Genomic DNA, 21,729 nt, shown 5'->3' with positions numbered 1-21,729 from the left:
AGGTTTGATGAGGCCCTAAGCTACTGAAGGGGCCCTTTATATGTCCAACTGTCCTTTGTCAACAACAAATTGTCACTGTTGGGGTTTTTTTTGGTGTTGAATATATTGCATAGCTGTCAACTTTTCCCTTTTCTTGCGAGGAATGCTATGCGGAATAAGGGAATTTCCCTTAAAAAAAGGGAAACGTTGACAGCTATGATATATGCTATAGGGTAATTTATGGACCTAATAGGTATATAAACCCATTTGCACATAACAAAATATGTATTTTATCAAAGTACATCCAGTGTTTTTTCCCCTTTAATGTTTTTTTGGGGGGCACCAAGAGAGTGGGGCCCTAAACTATACCTTAAATCATAAATAGCGATAAGGCCTGTAAAGTTTGGGATATAACATATAATGCTGCAGAGCTGCATTACACGAATGAAATTCAGGACTGCAACCAGCCTGAAAGTTCCCGTACTACAATGGGAAAATGTGTTGGTTTTTTTAACAGATATTTTGAAACACAAAACCTGATATGGTGCAGACACGAGGGGAGCTATTCATTTCTTTTATCAGTGTGCCACAGGCACTAATCAACAGGTACCTGTGATACTCACATAATCACATTCTACAAAGCACTAATTGCATCACACAACTGACATCCCGGGCGTGGGCAATGACATTTTCTCAGACCAAACTATTCTAGTTTATTTCATTATCAGTTATGAAATTCCCCCCAGAATTGTGAAGGAAAATTGGACTGTCCTCTAGGTTCCCTTGTTCCCCTTAGTCTGTATTAGCATTAATCAGAATGGTACATTGTCTGTAGTACTGCAGATAGCACTCCTATTCATTTTGTTTTAAAAAGCAGTTGGTGATAACTCAGAATCCTTTTATTTGGGGATATAGATCTAGAAGCAATTAAGCTTAATTCTGGTTGAGCTACCTTTATGTGGAATTATGGTCTGATGAAAAATATTTTAATGCTTGAAGAGGCTATGGAGTTTTAAAGTTTTTGGAACCAAACCCACATAGCTTTCTAAGAAAAATACAAATAAAATTTCTTCTGTTTTTTAATATAGCTTAAATCCAACACTGGCTACGCCCACGGCTGCTCGCAATGCCTTCCTTTCTGCGCGCGCCTCCCCAACGGGCTGCAAAATTAACTTTTCGCTCCACCCCGTCGAAAGCGGGGACGAGACTGAGCGCTGGCTTAAAAGGGCAATGCCACGCGCGCGCGGGGCCCAGTTGAACTGAATGGGCCTTACTTCTGAGCAAAAGACGGCAGAGCCCTGCGCCTCCTCTGGCTAAGCCGGGCCTGTCGCCGTGGCCCTTTTAAAAGGAGCGAGAGCGCATTCGCGCGCCATTTGGAATCCGGGAGGCGCGAGGAAGTCGGCGGCGCGGACCGGGAGGCGCTGCTGCTGCTGCTGCTCCTTCTCCTCCTCCCGGTGCAAAGTTAGGGCGGGAAACGACGCCGGTGCAGATGGAGCGGCTCGCGCGGGGCGGGTAAATATGGCGGTTTGGGGAGGCCGCGGTTCAGGTTTGCAAGGCGAAGTGCTAAGCGCTTGGGGAATGCGCGCAGCCTGGCGCTACCCAGCTGCAGCCCGCTTGGCATTTGCTAGGGAACAAGGACAGTGGTACCTTCGGTTACATACGCTTCAGGTTACAGACTCCGCTAACCCAGAAAAAGTGCCTCGGGTTAAGAACTTTGCTTCAGGATGAGAACACAAATCGTGCAGCGGTGGCGCGGCGGCAGCAGGCCCCATTAGCTAAAGTGGTGCTTCAGGTTAAGAACAGTTTCAGGTTAAGAACGGACCTCCGGAACGAATTAAGTACTTAACCGGAGGTACCACTGTAATGGGATTTGGGGTGGGGGTGTTGGCAGGCAGTGTTACAATATGGCCTTGCCCTATCCAAAATGGAAGGGTAGCTCTGTCACAACTTGTTTTGAAATGAATCCCACTGGCTTGGGTAGAGTTCCCAACAGGGGGTTGTTGTGATATATTTGGTCATTTCCCCCCCTCCCATTTTTCATGTTTGCGTACAAATGCTTTAAATTTTAGTTAAAGGGGGGAAGATAAACTAATCCCAAAGCACGTTTAAGCTTCTAAATACAGTGGTACCTCGGGTTACATACGCTTCAGGTTATATACGCTTCAGGTTACAGACTTGGCTAACCGAGACATATTACCTCGGGTTAAGAACTTTGCTTCAGGATGAGAACAGAAATCATGCTCCGGCAGCGTGGTGGCAGCAGGAGGCCCCATTAGGTAAAGTGGTGCTTTAGGTTAAGAACAGTTTCAGGTTAAGAACGGACCTCCGGAATGAATTAAGTACTTAACCCGAGGTACCACTGTAGTATGGATGGGGGGGGGGAAGTCTGAGGTGTTTCTGCTGGCAACCTGGAGAAGGAGCTCAGGTTTGGGCAGAGGGTCCGGACAGGGGCATTAAGAGCACTTGGATGCCATTGATTCTCCATAGTCATCCTTGTTGGCCTTGGTGGTGGTGAAGTTTTTTGGGGAGGTGGGGGGACCACGGTTTTAACAGCCCGCTTTGTCATCTATTGTATTGGGGGCAAGAGCCCCTATTCCTGTTGTTGTCTAGTCCGTGGGCTGTCTCTCCAGAGTGGTGCATGCTCTGGTTATCTCTAGCTTGGACTACTGCAATGCGCTCTATGTGGGGCTACCTTTGAAGGTGACCTGGAAACTACAATTAATCCAGAATGCGGCAGCTAGACTGGACTGGGAGCGGCCGCCGAGACCACATAACACCGGTCTTGAAAGACCTACACTGGCTCCCAGTACGTTTCCGAGCACAATTCAAAGTGTTGGTGCTGACCTTCAAAGCCCTAAATGGCCTCGGTCCAGTATACCTGAAGGAGCGTCTCCACCCCCTTCTGGTGGTTCCCTCGCTGTGAGAAGCCAAGTTACAGGGAACCAGGCAGAGGGTCTTCTCGGTAGTGGCACCCGCCCTGTGGAACGCCCTCCCACCAGATGTCAAAGAGGAAAAAAACTACCAAACTTTTAGAAGACATCTAAAGGTTTAGGGAAGCTTTTAATGTTTAATAGGTTATTGTATTTTAGTGTTTTGTTGGAAGCCGCCCAGAGTGGCTGGGGAAACCCAGCCAGATGGGCGGGGTATAAATAAATGATGATTATTATTATTACTGTATTGGGGGCAAGAGCCCCTATTCCTGTCGTTTAGTCGTGTCCGACTCTTCGTGACCCCCTGGACCAGAGCACACCAGGCACTCCTCTCTTCCACTGCCTCCCGCAGTTTGGTCAAACTCATGCTGGTAGCTTCGAGAACACTGTCCAACCATCTCGTCCTCTGTCGTCCCCTTCTCCTTGTGCCCTCCATCTTTCCCAACATCAGGGTCTTTTCCAGGGAGTCTTCTCTTCTCATGAGGTGGCCAAAGTATTGGAGCCTCAGCTCCAGGATCTGTCCTTCCAGTGAGCACTCAGGGCTGATTTCCTTCAGAATGGAGAGGTTTGATCTTCTTGCAGTCCATGGGACTCTCAAGAGTCTCCTCCAGCACCATAATTCAAAAGCATCAATTCTTCGGCGATCAGCCTTCTTTAGGGTCCAGCTCTCACTTCCATACATCACTACTGGGAAACCATAGCTTTAACTGGGCAACCTCAAAACCAATCAATCCCTGTCAGGGCAGAAAGTTTGTAAATAATGTATTTCCGGCTGCAGCAAGAAATGTGTTTCCACACCAAGTTCTGCGCGCCGTACAAAGGCTTGTCACTCATACTTCTATATTCTGTGTTTTTCCTTCCTCCCCTTTTATGATTTGATTGTCTAAATTTTGCAAATAAAGGCCGAATGCGTGTTCTTCTCCAAAGCTTTCACGCGAAAACAGCAGGATGAGACAGCATTGCTTCTCCTTTGAGTGATGAGCTGTTTTATTAGTTGCGAAAAGTACGTTGCAGCCGGATTTTTTTTTTTTTTTAACACACTTTCCACCCCTGGCAGTGATTTGATGGTTTTGGTCACCCAAGGAATGGGGGCGTTTCTCTCCCCCCCCCCCCACAACATAAGCAAGCATTGCGCGGACCCGGAGACGTAACGGGAGGGTTGCGCTTGGAGATGTTATAATCTGAGGATGGAGATTTGTGAGAGAGGAGCATACTTCTCGCCAGGCATTCGCGCTAGCTGCCAATAACCCCGCAGCCACTTAAAGCCCACCGATTCCCCCCGGTGGGATTTCAACAAAGCTAGCCGGGTGCCGTAGCTCCTGGGATTTGCAAAGCGAGGGCGCGCGCGCGCGTCGCCTCCTGCTCGCTGTTTTGCAGAGCCTTCCCTCTTGCAAGCCTTGCCGCAGCTGCTCCTACCCTTTTCCCGCCATCGCCCTTCCTATAGGTGCTCGGGAGGTTTAAAATTTCGCAGGAAGGCAGGACTCGCGCACGCGTCTCCCTGGCACGGCACCAAAGGCCTCTTCCCGTGTCGAGCAACTTCCGCCTGCGCGGAGGCTGTCATTGGCGGCTGCTCGGCTTTGCGAGCATCTTGAAAACGCTGGAGACGCCGGATCTCTCCACACACCCTCCCCGCGCTCTGTTTTCGGTTTTTCTTGGAGATCGTAACAACACGGGGGAGACTTCTCTTTTTAAATAGCAGTAATAATAATTCAGGACACCCACCCCCCCAGATCTTGCAAAGATTTCCTATATTCCATCTGCTCCAGATTAACGACCCCGCGTTAAATCCAGGTAAGGAAAGCACTTTTTCTGCCGCCCTTGCAAAACTTCTCGGCGTTGTTTTGTTTCGCCCTTGAGGTGGCTGCTTTTGGTGATTGCCCTGGCAAGGAATCTGACATTACTTGGTCACAACTAAAGCGGTTGCTAACCAGTTTAGTGTATCTCTGGGGTCGATCGTTGGAAGTAATAAATGCATTTCAACGTATGTGTGTGTGTGTCTCCCACCCTCCATCATTTATTTCAAACGTGTCTCCAACTCCTCATTTGTCATTTCTCTATGTATTGCTTCTGCTGAAGGGAGACTGGTTTTTCCCAGCACTCAAAAGCAAAGTATTTGTATCTTTGGGGAAATGCAACCTGTATTGCTAGGTGCCCACAACATCTTTAGCATTCTGTTGTTCACAGCACCCTGAGTGGATTGAAGGTGCAGGAGCAGTAGGAATGCCTACTAGTATAGATGAGCAGCAGCACTACTTATAATTCTACATGTTTTGTATTTTTTTTATTGCAAGCTGCTGTGAGGACCTTGGAGTTAAAAAGTGTGTGGTGGGGATATAAACAAATTTTGCCATCTCTTCTTGCCTGGGCAGAGCATTAACTTTTCGTTTTTGCTCCTTTAAATTCTGAGAGTACAGTACTTGCAAAATTGTGCAATATTTGGTTGTTTTATTAAACTAGGAATAATTGTTCGTCCATCTCTTTAGCCATATAAACCTGTTCTGTTTCCATTACATTGTAACCGGCTACAGCTGTGCTACTGATGCTGACCAACACTGACACAAGTATAGAGTTAAATTTACATTATTCTTCTCTTCCCTCCCCTCCCTCAGTTTTACATTCACATCAATCCTGTGAGGTAGGTTGCACTGTGAGACTATGACTGGCCCAAGGACAGCCAGTAAACTTCATTGAGGAGTCTGCAGTCCTAATCTCCCCTACTTTGTACTACTTGGTTGTTGTTGTTTAGTCGTTTAGTCGTGTCCGACTCTTCGTGACCCCCTGGACCAGAGCACGCCAGGCACTCCTGTCTTCCACTGCCTCCCGCAATTTGATCAAACTCATGTTGGTAGCTTCGAGAACACTATCCAACCATCTCCTCCTCTGTCGTTCCCTTCTCCTTGTGCCCTCCATCTTTCCCAGCATCAGGGTCTTTTCCAGGGAGTCTTCGCTTCTCATGAGGTGGCCAAAGTATTGGAGCCTCAGCTTCACGATCTGTCGTTCCAGAGAGAGAGAGAATGCCTCCACTGATTTATTTGGGAAGATTTAAAAGCTAATTCAAATAATTCTTTTACATAGTGTGTGTAAGGATAACTGACTTCAGGGGGCTTCCAAGTGTCTTTAAGGCAGCATTCCCATCCTGTGGACATTGAAGAAGTCTTACTTATGAGTAAAATTGCAGAGGCTAGCATTGGAGAGTGGGGGAGGCATATACTATGGTGTTTTTGTCCTCCCATTTTAAGTGATTCACTTGACTCAAGGCTCTTTTGGTACTTTTCGGTGAGTGACAGTTTTCATTATTCAACACCTTGAGAGGCTGCGCAGTTAGCCCCACGTGACCCCTTCCTTGCCCTTCCCCCTCCTGCAGCCTCCCCGCACTGCTAGGTGTTCAAAAGGAACGCTAGCGTTATTATCACATGCAAGTGCCCCAACGTTGCCTTCCACTTCTGTCACGTTGCTTTCCTATATTCCTTTCTCGGCTGCTTTGCCCTGCTCACATGCGCAGGCCGGCTGCTCCCACCCCACCCTGCTTGCAGAAACGGAGGTGTGATGATCCAAGTAGGATTGGTTGCTGGGTTTCCCCGGCAGCAAGCAATTTGTCGCTTCTTCGCTCCCTGCTTAATTTCACGAACTTGTAAATATACGTGGCTTGCTCTGTTGCTTGCAGTTTTATTCAAACCTGTTGCTGTTTCAATCCCTCTGGGGATCTGTATGATTTGCATAGAATATTAGGTGGCATTTGCTGTCTCTTCTCCTCAGTTCACAGGCATGTGTGTGAAGACTTTGGCTGGATAAGCAAATCTGTTGCTTTCCAATTTTTGATGCTCACTTGGCTATGATGTAAGTACGCTATTTGCCGTTTCTAAAATTCGGCTCATTTGGAGAAGGAACTTCCGAGTGAACTCTTGTGCCTTGCAAGCTGATGAATCTGCACTAGCCTTTAAAAATCCTGGAGAGATTATGTGTTTTTTGGGGGGGGAGGGAGGTCTGTGCCACAGCTGTACAATGCAGAGTTCTAAGACTGCAAAAACCACTGAGTGCAATAGGAAAAATGTTTCTGTGTGCACCAGCAGTAGGGCTGGTTTTCAACATCACGATATATCACCAGCTAAACATTGTGATAGGGATGCGGGTGGCGTTGTGGGTTAAACTTGCCGATCAGAAGGTCGGCGGTTCGAATCCCCGCAACGGGGTGAGCTCCCGTTGCTTGGTCCCTGCTCCTGCCAACCTAGCAGTTCAAAAGCACGTCAAAGTGCAAGTAGATAAATAGGTACCGCTCCGGCAGGAAGGTAAACTGTGTTTCCGTGCGCTGCTCTGGTTCGCCAGAAGCGGCTTAGTCATGCTGGCCACATGACCTAGAAGCTGTACGCCGGCTCCCTCGGCCAATAAAGCGAGATGAGCGCCACAACCCCAGAGTCGGTCACGACTGGACCTAATGGTCAGGGGTCCCTTTACCTTTACCTTTTTAAACGTTGTGATATATCCATATATCACAATGTCTGACATAAGGATGGAACTATGTCGAAGCGAAAAGTAGGGCTTGGGCGTTCAACATCGTGATATATCACTAGCTAAACAGCGCGATGTAGCATCGCAATTCGCGATACGTGACCAGATCAAAAGTTATGAAACCGTTATTATGCTATGGACATCAAGCTGGTTTTGGATGATATATTGCCCAGCCCTAGTGTGTGAATTAAAAATAGCTGGGGGAGTCTGCAGTTCCCCCTTCCCCCATGCACCCTGGGACTAGTCCCCCTCCATTTAGATATCTGATCACCTTGTGAGTACTGATGGAATCAAGGTAGCTCATAGTTGTCTTGTTTTTTCACATGTGAAACATGCAGGAATAGTTTGCAGAACAGTAATCTACCATAGGTTATTTGAGGAGGGCTTCAGTACGTGCTGGTGATGGTTGGAAATGGGGTAAACTGCATGAGTTGTGCAAAATGCTTGCAAATGGGAGAGATTCAAAGTGCTGTCGTTGGCCAGCCAGGCCCTGTAAGTTCTGCCACGCATGGGCAAAATTTGCTTTGGACACAAAAGGAGAACGTTTTTCTGGCCATCTTAAAATGATGCCGTGTCTCTTTTGAAACACCTTATGCTGATCCAGCGGCTGGGGGTGGGGCCGCTTTCTTGACCCACTTCACATTCACTGGCTTTTGTTAGCGCACAGCGGTGCGGAGAGCGGCTGAGTATGTGGCCTGTTATGCAACTCAGGTACACTTTCCCTGGTAGGCTATTGACTTTTTCATACTTCCCCAGGGGGCCAGTTTCCTAGGAAATTTGAATGAAACTAGGCCCCAGAAACTAAACCACAGAGGCCCCAGAAACTGCGCTGGCTCGCCAGATGCAGCTTGTCACGCTGGCCATGTGACCCAGAAGTGTCTGCGGACAGCTCTGGCTCCCAGCCTATAGAGTGAGATGAGCGCACAACCCTAGAGTCTGGCAAGACTGGCCCGTACGGGCAGGGGTACCTTTACTTTTAGGCCCCAGTCACCTGCGGGGAGGAGCAAGAAACCACATGTGAGCTGTGGCTCACAGGGTGCCTGAATAAGCCATGGTGTGCAGGGTTGTTTTGGATCAATGCGGTTGCATGGTAAGAACTGAAGCCAGTGAGGGCTGAAATCAGTTTTCCTAGGGATTCTCATCGTCTTCATTTTACTCCAAATCTCAAGAAAAACCCAGGGTCCTGGTACCCCCAAAGACTTACCTGTGCACACAACCTTCCTTCCTTCCTTCCTTCCTTCCTTCCTTCCTTCCTTCCTTCCTTCCTTCCATCCATCTTAGTTTTACTTCGTTTTAACTGCAAACTCAAAGAGATAGGAAAGTTACCAGTTGTGAGCACCATCTTTTATACAGGGCTTTATAGTGTATACAGCAGGCCTTTGCCCCCCAATGTTGTTGGACTCCCAACTCCCATCATCATGGGCCGTTGGCCATGCTGGTTGGGACTGGTGAGGGTTGGGAGCCCGGTAACACCTCAAAGGTCACAGGTCCTTCCCATTCTCCTGGGTTAGAACGCTTTGCATGTGATGTCCCAATCCTTAAAGCAATCCCTGTACGGTAGGTTAGTGTTTTGTCCATACTGGAGACGGAGGTGAGTCACAGCTTGCCCAAATCCGCAAAATTATAACGCAAGAATTATACAGTGGTACCTCAGGTTACATATGCTTCAGGTTACAGCTCACCCCAAATCAGCATGATCTCACCTGAAATCGACACGGATGCAGCACAGCGGTTGCGGCAAGCAGTAGCGGCGACAGGTCTGGTGGCGGCAGTGGTAGAAACTCAGATATAATCTTTGTTGTTGTTGTTTAGTCGTGTCCAACTCTTCATGACCCCATGGACCAGAGCATGCCAGGCACTCCTGTCTTCCACTGCCTCCCGCAGTTTGGTCAAACTCATGCTGGCAGCTTCGAGAACACTGCCCAACCATCTCGTCCTCTGTCGTCCCCTTCTCCTTGTGCCCTCCATCTTTCCCAACATCAGGGTCTTTTCCAGGGAGTCTTCTCTTCTCATGAGGTGGCCAAAGTATTGGAGCCACAGCTTTAGGATCTGTCCTTCCAGTGAGCACTCAGGGCTGATTTCCTTAAGAATGGATCGGTTGGATCTTCTTGCAGTCCATGGGACTCTCAAGAGTCTCCTCCAGCACCAGAATTCAAAAGCATCAATTCTTTGGCGATATAGACATAAGCTAGGCGCCAATTGTCTCCTTAAACCAGGGTTAAAGTTGGCAAAACAGACTGCCCAGTTGCCATTTTTGGGGCCAGACGGTTCAAAAAGTTATATTTTTCAATACGACTTTTAGGTTCCTGAAATTCATTCCGATGGTGCAGATAAAATATACCCGATAGAGTTCTATAGGATGTGGTTGCTAGTGTGTGAAAACAGTCAAGATTCAAGGACCCCTCAGGCACGCACCTCCAGATGGTGGAGACGTCAGGTGCCATCTTGGTGCCTGGGCATCTTCACTTGGTTGCAAGTGGCCAATAGCTAGGTACAAAGTGCGCTTGGCGCCTGGGTAATTTCGAACGGTGGTCAGCCTGCCCCTACAGTGCTGGTCTTACTTGCCAATTCTCCATAACGAGACTTCAAGCTGCCGCTTGCCAGAGGTTGTGCTAAGATGTCAAAATCCCTATCTTCCCCCACTGAATATTGCATCCACCTACCCAAGATACCCCAGAGGTATCTGAGCATGAGTCTTAAGCTATGTGGTTGCAGAAGAGGTTTGGGCTCCCAAAGATTTCTCCTCAACTTGCACACACACACATAGACATCCTCCTTGCTGCATAGTGACCTAGGTTATCGTGAGACTGGAAAGTAGGTTAGAATTCTGCAGCGCTTTGTGTAAGTGGGCCAGTTACACAAACCAGGTTACGTCCTGTCATTTCGAAATCAGTGTGAACTCCAGTAGCGGTGGATTGGGGTGGGTGAAGAAGGGGTTGCCTTGTCGAGAAGTGGGTGGAGAAAACACATCTCCTTTTCCTACTCCTCTTTAGCAGCCCAAAGTTTTGCCAGTTGTCTGCAATCTTCTAGTTCTCAGCAGCTTCTCTCTTTCCCTCTCACCTTAAAAGTTCCAGGAATTTTGGAAGCAGTCCAGCTGCATTCATAGAATCATAGAGTTGGAAGAGACCACAAGGGCCATCGAGTCCAACCCCCTGCCAAGCAGGAAACACCATCAGAGCACTCCTGACATATGGTTGTCAAGCCTCTGCTTAAAGACCTCCAAAGAAGGAGACTCCACCACACTCCTCGGCAGCAAATTCCACTGTCGAACAGCTCTTACTGTCAGGAAGTTCTTCCTAATGTTTAGGTGGAATCTTCTTTCTTGTAGTTCGGATCCATTGCTCCGTGTCCGCTTCTCTGGAGCAGCAGAAAACAATTCGTCTGAGGAGTTTGCGTGCACGAAGCCCCAGGAACTGGAAGGTTCTGCTGGTAAAATAAACTTACACAGGAGTAACGTGAGAAATCCCTTCTCTGCTTTTTGATCTGTAGGCCAGGAAAGGTGTTTTATCTGTCCTCCATCTCTTGATATTTTTCATGGTTCTTTAAGGCTGTGGCAGTTCTGTGATATCTCTGCTTCAATAGCCTTGGCTATTGGAAAAACCGAGGTTCAGGGCATGGGTAGGCGATAGCAGAAGCTTTTCTGAAGATCTATAGTCAATTTGCATGGAAATCTTAGTTTGCTGTAGAGAAGACCTGTGCAACAGCTCTGCCTATTTTAGCATGCTTTAGCTTCTGAGCAAAGGGTCTGTGGATTTTGGCTGAGATTTATAGCCAAGCATTGTTTCCGGCGAAGTTCCACTTTTTCGCTTGTTGACCTGTAGAGACAAGGTAAGTCTCTTTTGCATTCCCTGGCAGGGGACAAGTAGCGCCTGTAGCGCGTTTACCTTTCTTGTCCATCCCATGACGCTGGTTGGTGCTGTGTCCCAGCAAACATGCAGCCTAACTTAAATGTCTGTTCACTTGCTGGTGGTAATATTTCAGGATCGCAGCTTCTGAAGTTTGCTAATTGCATGGGAGAGGGGGGCAGGGAGCTGCAATTAGCTAATTTGTGGGGTAATAAAGGGACGCAGGTGGCGCTGTGGGTTAAACCACAGAGCCTAGGGCTTGCCGATCAGAAGGTTGGCGGTTCGAATCCCCGCGACGGGGTGAGCTCCCGTTGCTCGGTCTCTGCTTCTGCCAACCTAGCAGTTCGAAAGCACGTCAAAGTGCAAGTAGATAAATAGGTACCGCTCCGGCGGGAAGGTAAACGGCGTTTCCGCGCGCTGCTCAGGTTCGCCAGAAGCGGCTTAGTCATGCTGGCCACATGACCCAGAAGCTCTACGCCGGCTCCCTCGGCCAGTAAAGCGAGATGAGCGCCGCAACCCCAGAGTCTTTTGCGACTGGACCTAATGGTCAGGGGTCCCTTTACCAAAGGGGAAGAGAATTGCATAGCAATAGGAGAACGTGGATTGTAAGAACCCGATCTCCTAATGTGGCCAAACAAGGGTGGTCTTGGTTGTATCTGCCTGATAGCCAATTAGGAGGTTTGGCTTCTGTTGATTCTTCATTGTGAATTTTGGCTTGGTTGTATGACTACTGCAGTTGGGAGACTTAGGCTCTTGAGAGCATCCCTTTTAAAGAAAAATAGCTGTGTGGATAAACATGAGTTCACACAGTCACTTAAGATCAGGCATAGGCAAACTCCTGCCCTCCAGGTGTTTGGGACTACAATTCCCATCATCCCTGACCACTGGTCCTGTTAGCTAGCGATGATGGGAATTGTAGTCCCAAACATCTGGAGAGCCGGAGTTTGCCTATGCCTGCTTAAGATGGTTCTTTTGTGGAGGCAATGAATTTGTATCTCAGTTGGCAGACTATAGAATAGTCTGTTGTATTAATTTTTTGTAGCCAACGTGTATTTATATATAGAATGACATGTTGCAGAATATGCCTGCGAAAAACCGTCAGGGCAGTCCCTCTGACTTTCAACACTGCCCTCAGTAATTACTTGGGCCACACAGAAAGTGGCATGTGCCGTAAAAGGTTTATCAACATCTGGGGGTGTGAGAGGGATGTGGTATTTTATTTCCTTTCTCCAGATTTTGAGATAATGGCAAGAGTTGGTAGCAGCTTTTCTTGCTTGCTGAAGCCAGACATACTGTACATTGTTTATTTTATTTTTTGCATTTGCATTCCTTGTCCCCCCCCCCCTCAATGTGCCATATATGTTTTATCCCCACCCTCAGTTAATTCCCATAACAACCGATGTAGGTTAGGCTGAGAAGCAGCAACAGAGTGGGGATTTGAACCCTAGCCTCGTAGCCCAGAGCACAACAATCAGCAGAAAAAGGAGGGGTCATCGAGGAGGACTGCGCTTCAAAATATTAAATTTGAGAACAATGTGGGAAAAGCCCCCTGCGTGATTATAGATATAAGGAATGGTCAAATAAAACAAGATAGTGAGTTATACCAGCGACTGACTGATCGCGAGAGGAGATTGTTAATATCAGGATTGGAAAATTGTGAAGTAATAAAGAAGATAGCAGAAAGATAAAGGATGGGCATTTGGCTTTTGAAATCCAGAACACGGGAAGTCCCACTGAAATTAATTAATTCGGATTATGTAATTGGCTATTTATTTATTTTTTGAATGTGGAAAGATTTGGTTTGAATTTGTTATTAATATGAATGTTTTTTTAATTGGAAAATGAATAAAAATTATTTACAAAAAGGGGAAAAGGAACCCTAGCCTTGTGAGGTTCTTTTTTTATGAATACATTTTCATTAGTTTTTAACATATTAATTAACATTCATACAACAGAACTTCACATCTTATACAATAGTTTTTGGACTTCCGTCAACGCCTCTGATGATTTTCCGTTCTTATCACTTATTATGCATTTCTTAATTTCATATTACCTTTAATTATCTTTAACTAATAATTCTCCTCGTTGTCTTTTTTGCAGTATTTCAAATAATTCACTTTACGAAACTTCTTGCAAACCTACTAGCGTAATCTGTCCATCACAATTACTTTTCAAACGCAGTAGTCCGTAAATTTCCTCCAGTCTTCTGAGAATCTCTGGTCCCGCAGGTTTTGAATCCTTCCTGTTAGTTTATCTAATTCTGCATAATCCCATCAATTTCATTCTCTGTTCTTCTTTCGTCGGTAATTCTTCTTGCTTCCAGTTTTGTGCCAAAGCTTCATGAGGTTCTAGTCCGACACAGTAACCCCTGGCAAGCAGGGTGCCTGGATTTCTACAGGCAGCAAAAGCCGTTTTGTTTTACTGAGCTGCTGCCCTTGTTTTGTGAATGACCATGCACCTCCATGGCTTAACGTTGCTTCTGTTCTCCACAGGCTCCCTTCTTTCACTTAGGCTGAGATTTATGGACTTGTACATGATGAATTGCGAACTCTTGGCGACGTGCAGCGCCCTGGGCTTCTTGGAAGGGGACACCTACCACAAAGAGCCGGATTGCTTAGGTGAGAGACCCCAGGGGGTAGCAGGTGCATATTGGAGGTTTAAAGGGGGGCGCGGTGGTATGCCAGTCACAAACAGACTCATTAATGGAGCCAGTTGATATGGGGATGTGGATGGGGGATGCATTTTAGGGAAGCGTGTGATTTTTATACACTTAGAAAAACTGATTCGTCATAAGAGCACAAGACTCTTAATCTCAAGGTTCTGGGTTCAAGCCACCTCGGGCAAAAGATTCCTGCATTGCATAATAAATAATAATGTTGTAATTTGTATCCTGCCCATCTGGCTGGGTTTCCCCAGCCACTCTGTGCAGCTTGCAACATATACAGGTGAAGCTCGGAAAATTAGAATATCGTGGAAAAGTTCATTTATTTCAGTAATTCAACTTAAAAGGTGAAATTGATATATGAGATAGACTCGTGACTCACAAAGCGAGATATGTCAAGCCTTTATTTGTTATAATTGTGATGTTATAATTGTGGCTATTAAACAATAAATAACAATGATATATATGTGTGTGTGTGTGTGTGTGTTTTAGTACCTCATGTTACATACGCTTCAGGTTACAGACTCCACTAACCCAGAAATATTACCTCGGGTTAAGAACTTTGCTTCAGGATGAGAACAGAAATCGTGCTCTGGCGGCGCGGCGGCAGCAGGAGGCCCCATTAGCTAAAGTGGTGCTTCAGGTTAAGAACAGTTTCAGGTTAAGTACGAACCTCCGGAACGCATTAAGTACTTAACCTGAGGTACCACTGTATTGTCAAGATAATTAGGGGTTTCTGTTTTCTCCATTTTTAAAAAGGGCTTCCTCTTTTTGCAGCAATAATATAACTTACTGTATAACCTTGCTTAATTTTTAAGTGATGGGACAGGAATTCTATGTGCTTTTTTGTTTCACATCCTTTCCAATGTTGCTCCCACATAACCCTTCTCTCCCTGCCCATCTCTCCGTGTTCAGAGAGTGTGAAAGACTTGATCCGCTACCTGCGCCACGAAGATGAGACGAGGGATATTCGGCAACAGCTGGGGGCGGCGCAGATTCTGCAGAATGACCTGATCCCTATCATCGTCCAATACCCTCAAGACAAACAGCTCTTTGATGCTGTTATCAGGTAACCCGCGTGGGTGAGGGATGACTTGCTTGGCTCCTGCAGGTTTACTAAAACCCGTACATTAATATCATAATGATCAGGAGCTCACCAAGTTAGTGGCTAAATATCTTTAGCTGGTTTTTTGTCGTCGAAACACATTGCAGACGTCTGATCTCCCTGGAGACCCAGAGATGTAATGTTAGACTTCTTTGCCTCTTTCATTTGACAAATGTTTTGTGTCGCTGGGAAGGCAGTAATTCTGTATTGATTTGCTATGGCTGTTTGTATGTGATGCCAATAAAAGGTTTGATGAATGAATTAATATTATTCATGTATGTACAATGTTCCCTGACAGCGCTTTGATGAGAGACAGGACTAATAACTCATTTCAGTCCAAAGCCTTGATGGTGAAGAAGTCGGAGATTACGGTGTAATGGCATACAATGCATAAATGAAATTGGGATACAGTCATACCTTGGGTTAAACTAGCTTCGGGTTGAGTATTTTCGGGTTACGTGCTGCGGCAACCCGGACGTAACGGAGTGCGTTACTTCCAGGTTTTGCCGCTCGTGCATGTGCAGATGGTCAAAATGATGTCACGCGCGGAAGCGGCAAATCGCAACCCGCAGACGCAGGTTGTGTTTGCTTCAGGATGCGAACGGGGCTCTGGAACGGATCCTGTTTGCATCCAGAGGTACCACTGTATATCTAAGGAGTGACCCTTTATAAGGAGAAACAAAAATACTCTGAAAAAATGAAGGCCTGCAAAAATTGTGACAGGAACTTCCATAATGTTCCCAGCTTTCTTTATAATTTTGATCTGCTTCATCTGTCGTGGAGCTACGGCCCGATGGCAAACCACCACTCTCAGATCTGTATAATTTGTGGCCCGCAAAGCTGAATGCAGCCCCCTAGGGACGCGATAAAGGGAAGAGTGGCATTCAACCAAGTTTTATTCGGAATTAAAACGAACTTGGTCGTATTGATTCATTTCATAGGGTCTGCTCCGAGTAAGACTTGGTTGAATGCCACCTAGAGTTTCTTAAGATGAGTGTTCCTCCTGAGAGAGCCCTTTCCCTTGTGGCCATATACCTAGAATCATAGAATTGTAGAGTTGAAACCCAATGGTCATCTAGTCCAACCCTCTGCGATGCAGGAATCTCACCTAGACCTTCCTACCTTAAAAACCTCCAAGGCGGAGAGTCCACCATCTCCCGAGGGAGTCCGTTGCACCGTCAAACAGAGCTTACCGTCAGAAAGTTATTCCTGGTGTTTATTCAGAATCCCCTTACAGTGGACGCTCGGGTTGCGAATGTGATCCATCTGGGATGCACGTTCGCAACCTGCACTGGCGTGTTTGCGCACGCACAGGTTGCGATTTGGCACTTCTGCCCATGCGCAAAGTGCAATTTAGTGCTTCTGCACATGCGCGACTTCCGAAACCTGGAAGTAACCCATTCTGGTACTTCTGGGTTTCAGCGGTCCATAACCCGAAAAAACGCAACCTGAAGCGTCTGTAACCCGAGGTATGATTGTACTTGTAACGTGAATTCATTGGTTTGAGTCCTACCCTCCAGAGCAGGAGAAAATAAGCTTGCTCCATCTTTCATGTGACAGCCCTTTAGATATTAGGAAGATGGCGATCGTATCACCTCTCGATCACCTCTTCTCCAGACTAAACATACCCGGCTTCCTTAGCTGTTCCTCATAAGGCTTGGTTTCCAGACCCTTGGTTGCCCTCTGAAAGTGGGATCCTGAACTTGGCTTTGCTTAACGATCAGAAGAGATGGACCTGTTTTTCTCTGCTGTGAGAAAAGGTGCTTCTTTGTAATGCACTCGATAATTTTAAGACTTAAACTGAGCCCCAAAGACTGTATCATCTGCTGGTTTTAAACCTGGCTCCAGAAAGCCTCAGGTAAAATAAATTTCAGTTCTTCCTCCTCATTTCTCACATTCGCTCTCCTTGAACAGAGCAGGCCAGCCAGTGGAATCTCTAGTTTTATCACTGGCAGCCTTAAGCAGAGAACCACTAGCCCCATCAAGGCTGTCGCTCTCTTAGGACTCCATGAAGCTATTTCACAATAATTGTTGGAGCCTCTTATTTTGTTTTCTTTTTCTCCTAGGTTAATGGTAAATCTAACCCAGCCAGCTGTCCTCTGCTTTGGCAAACTCCCCCAGGAAGCCAGCTTCCGACACCATTTCCTGCAAATCGTCTCTTATCTGCAGGCTTACAAAGAAGTGAGTGGTTCGTACTGGTGTCGCTCATCTTCCAGTCCTTCCTGGGATCCATGTGGGACTGCCTTGTGTTTCTTGAGCAGCACCACATTTTTATTAATAAGAAATACATTGGAAAACAAAAGAGAAACAACTGCTACCAGTGCTTGATTTATAGCATAGAATGCAACTGCTTTATACCTTGGTTTACGAGCTTAATCCATTCCGGAAGTCCATTCTTAAACCAAAGCGTTATTAAACCAAGGTGTGCTTTCCTGTAGCAGCGGGGGACTCAATTTACAAATGGAACACACTCAACAGGAAGCGGAACATGTTCTGCTTCCAAGGCAAAGTTCACAAACCAAAACACCTACTTCCGGGTTTGCAGCGTTCTTAATCCAAGTTGTTCATAAACTAAGCTGTTCTTAAACCAAGGTACCACTGTAATATGATCATGGGACACCCAGAAAGCATCAAACAATGCAGCAACATAAGAACGTGAATAATTCCCCAAATATGAACAAGTCTTTGCTAGCACTGTGTGATTCGGGATTACAACTGGGATTGCCCCCAGTATCACTGGATGCTCTTCCTCTTATCTATCCATATTCTGCAACGACAACAGAAATACCGCATTTTTCGCTCCATAAGACGCACCTTTTTCTTCCTAAAAAGTAAGGGGAAATGTCTGTGCGTCTTATGGAGCGAATGTGTGGTCCCTGGTAAAAATTACTTTTTTAAAAAAAGAATGTGTGGTCCCTGGAGCCAAATTGCCCAGGGGCAAAAAGCAGGTCATGCTTTTTTTTTTTTTTAAAGAGGGAAGTGGGTGTTGAAACAAAGCCGCTGATCTTTTGCCGATTGGGGAGAGAGATAAGGGATGCTAGCAGAACATCAGGCTGCCTGGGAGGGGAGCGGTAAAGACAGCAAACTTGCAGAGGAGGGAAACAGGAAGACTAAAGCAATAAGGAGAGAAATTAAAAGAAAAGGAGGAGCAAAAAACTGCTCCAGCTAAGGAAAAGACACGAAGGCAAACAAGAGGGAAGGGAGTGTTGAAAGGAAACAGCTGATCGGTGTGATCTGAAGAGAAATAAGGGGTGCTAGCGGAGGTTGCCTGGGAGGGGGGGAGGTAAAAGCTCAAGGATCCTCAGGATTTTTACTTTGGGTCAACCCAAAATTCACCATCAGATCACATAGTGTGTCCATGGCTACAGCCTGCACCAAAAAAATCACACACCCACTGTTGTGTGGGACCGCTGTGGCGCAAAAATGTGGTTACAAAGCACGGATCCACATGGATCCTCAGGATTTTTACATTGGGTCACCCCAAATTCACCATCAGATCACATGTCTGTGGCCACAGCATGAACCCCAAAAATCATACACCCACTGTTTCATTCAGAATATTTTTTTCTTGTTTTCCTCCTCTAAAAACTAGGTGCGTCTTACGGTCAGGTGCGTCTTATGGAGCGAAAAATATGCTGTGCTACACTGTACTGCACCGAAACATTTAAATGTTTCTTTGATTGCCCTTGAACCTTCCTGCCATGCTTGTCGCCCTCTGACAACCACTGCTCTAGGGGTGTTGTAAACAAAAATTGGCCTTTTCCCTTATGGGGTATCCAAGAGCCCATATAGTGTCCTTACATAGGTTCCCTATTGGTAGGAGAAGATAACAGAGGCCAACCAGAGAATATTGAGAAGCAAAGCAGCTAGTAAGCTTGATCTTTATTGATCTGTTGCAACAGGGTGCTCCCCTCACCCACAGGAGAGAGGAGGGACCCAGAAAAATGGCATGCAAGGCCTTATAAAGACTTTTGAAATTGCCACCCTGTAGATCAAGACCACCCCCCAGAAACATCATACATACATCACAGAAGGGGTGTAACCTAAGACCACCCCTCAGATACATCGCACCTACATCACAGAAAAGGGCTCTAAAACAGAAATTTGAATACAGTGGTGCCCCGCAAGACGAACGCCTCGCAAGACGGAAAACCCGCTAGACGAAAGGGTTTTCCGTTTTGGAGGCGCTTCGCAAAACGAATTTCCCTATGGGCTTGCTTCGCAAGACGACAGCCCATAGGGAAATCTCCGGGACAGCGGGGAAGCGCAGCGCGTCTTCCCCACTGTCCTCGGACCTCCTCCGAAGCCTGGCGGCGGGGCGGGGACACCTCCTCCCGCCGCCGCCGGGCTTCGGAAGGCTCCTCCGAAGCCGGGCGGCGGGGCGGGAACACCTCCCCCCACCGCCGCCCGGCTTCGGAACCATGCTCCGAAGCCGGGCGGCAGGGAGGGAACACCTCCCCCCGCCGCCGCCTGGCTTCGGAACGATGCTCCGAAGCCGGGCGGCGGGGAGGGAACACCTCCTCCCGCCGCCGCCCGGCTTCGGAACTTCGGGCGGCGTGCGGAGAGGTCCGCGAAGCCTGTCCAGGACAGCTTTTGAAGGCGGGGGGGGGGGAGCAAAGACTTTCGCCCCCCACCCGCCTTCAGAAGAGGTCCTGGACCTCTTCTGAAGGCAGGCGGGGGGGGGGGCAAAAGTCTTTGTCCCCCCTGCCTGCCTTCCCGGGAGAGCGGAGGCAGGCGGGGGGGGGAGCAAAGACTTTCGCCCCCCCGCCCGCCTTCAGAAGAGGTCCAGGACCTCTTCTGAAGGCGGGCGGGGGGGGCAAAAGTCTTTGTCCCCCCTGCCTGCCTTCCCAGGGGCTTTTAAATCGCCCCGGACAGCGGAGAAGTCCTCCGCTGTCCCGGGTTTTTTTAAAATGCTGGGGGTGGGAAGAAAAGCCCTTGTCCCCCCCCCCAGCCTTCAGAAGAGGTCGGGGGACAGACTGTCCCCAGACCTGGTCTGAAGGCGGTTTCCATAGGAACGCATTAATTGATTTTCAGTGCATTCATATGGGAAACCGTGCATCGCAAGACGAAAAACTCGCAAGACGAAGAGACTTGCGGAACGAATTAATTTCGTCTTGCGAGGCACCACTGTATTGTTTTTCTCTTGTTGTTTATCTCCTGTCTGGCAGGTTACTCCATTGGATTGCCTGGGGAGCCTGGCCAGTCTTTTGTAATGATAAATACTTAGTTCCTGGGCCATGTCACAGGCTCACGCCCTATTCAAACACAGACATACCCTTAAGACAGGATTTGTGAAGGAAAAGACAATGGGGAGGCTTTTCTACTTTGACCTTGCAGAGAAAACATTTGGTCAGTTGGGGACAGCTTGGGAATCAAAATGGTTCCAGGTTGGTCTTCCTGTGCTGATCTATGTATGTGCTTGGTTGGTACGCTTATGAACATTACTATATATCTAAGGCCTTAAAATTCCTATCACAGGGGAGACTAACACGCTTCCTTCCCCACCTTGTAGGCGTTTGCCAACGAGAAGATCTTTGGGGTACTGAGTGAAAAGCTATATGACCTGCTGCAGCTGGTGAGTAGTACCGTTTTGGTCCCCAGTACTAGAAGCAGCACATTGTGGGGGACCCGCTCCTCAAGTGCAGGGAGCCAGAAGGGATTTAGGGAATGGATGTGGAAGGGGACCAAAAAAAGGGGGTGGGAGGGCAAGGTTGGGTTTTGGGTAGAGGCAAAAAAAGCTCTGCCCTGTGACCCACTTGTGTTGTGGGGGGTTTATATATGATGACCTGCCCCTTCCTTCCTTCCTTCCTGCCCCCAGGACTGGGAACAGCGCCAGGAGGAGGATAACCTCTTAATCGAGCGGATCCTGTTGCTGGTGCGCAATGTGCTGCACGTCCCAGCTGATCCCGATGAGGAGAAGGTACTCGCATGTCTGGGCACCTGATTGTGGTCAGGCTGCTACCGGTCTAGGGCTTTGCCTGAAGGTGCGAAAGAAGCACCTGATCCTTTGCAGAGGTTCACCTACCTGTATCTCTGCTTTCACAGCAGTCACTGCTTTGGTTTTTTTTAATACCCCATTTTAGGGTGAATTACTGTACTTTTCCGCGTACAAGACGAGGTTTTCATATTTTAAAACCGTGTTTAAAAATTGGGGGGTTGTCTTATACAGTGGAGGGACGCAGGTGGCGCTGTGGGTAAAAGCCTCAGCGCCTAGGGCTTGCCGATCAAAAGGTCGGCGGTTCGAATCCCCGCGGCGGGGTGCGCTCCCGTTGCTTGGTCCCAGTGCCTGCCAACCTAGCAGTTCGAAAGCACCCCCGGGTGCAAGTAGATTAATAGGGACCGCTTACTGGTGGGAAGGTAAACGGCGTTTCCGTGTGCTGTGCTGGCTCGCCAGATGCAGCTTTGTCACGCTGGCCACGTGACCCGGAAGTGTCTCCGGACAGCGCTGGCCCCCGGCCTCTTAAGTGAGATGGGCGCACAACCCCAGAGTCTGTCAATACTGGCCCGTACGGGCAGGGGTACCTTTTCCTTTACCTTATACAGTGGTACCTCGGGTTACATACGCTTCAGGTTACATACGCTTCAGGTTACAGACTTCGCTAACCCAGAAATATTACCTCAGGTTAAGAACTTTGCTTCAGAATAGAAATCATGCAGCGGCAGCAGGAGGCCCCATTAGCTAAAATGGTGCTTCAGGTTAAG

General features: G+C 47.6%; 1 protein-coding gene across 2 annotated transcripts in view; it reads left to right on the top strand.

Moving 5' to 3' along the window:
• Window positions 1-1,340: 1,340 nt before the first annotated feature.
• TIMELESS (timeless circadian regulator) overlaps window positions 1,341-21,729 on the top strand; it is a 61,630-nt gene continuing 41,241 nt past the window's right edge. Inside the window, exons 1-6 of one of the 2 annotated variants that reach the window (XM_077923907.1) lie at window positions 1,341-1,491; window positions 13,753-13,878; window positions 14,838-14,991; window positions 17,094-17,208; window positions 20,540-20,602; window positions 20,846-20,947. In XM_077923907.1, coding sequence (XP_077780033.1) covers window positions 13,782-13,878; window positions 14,838-14,991; window positions 17,094-17,208; window positions 20,540-20,602; window positions 20,846-20,947 — 531 coding nt within the window. In that variant the 5' untranslated portion in view covers window positions 1,341-1,491; window positions 13,753-13,781. Of the gene's footprint in view, window positions 1,492-4,501; window positions 4,701-13,752; window positions 13,879-14,837; window positions 14,992-17,093; window positions 17,209-20,539; window positions 20,603-20,845; window positions 20,948-21,729 lie in introns of those variants that run through there. The other variant, XM_077923908.1, reaches the window with a different exon arrangement.

This window comes from Podarcis muralis, chromosome 2 (assembly GCF_964188315.1).
Source record: "Podarcis muralis chromosome 2, rPodMur119.hap1.1, whole genome shotgun sequence".
NCBI lineage: Eukaryota > Metazoa > Chordata > Lepidosauria > Squamata > Lacertidae > Podarcis > Podarcis muralis.
Note: the sequence above shows the minus strand (reverse complement) of the source record. Positions and strands in the feature narration are given on the sequence as shown.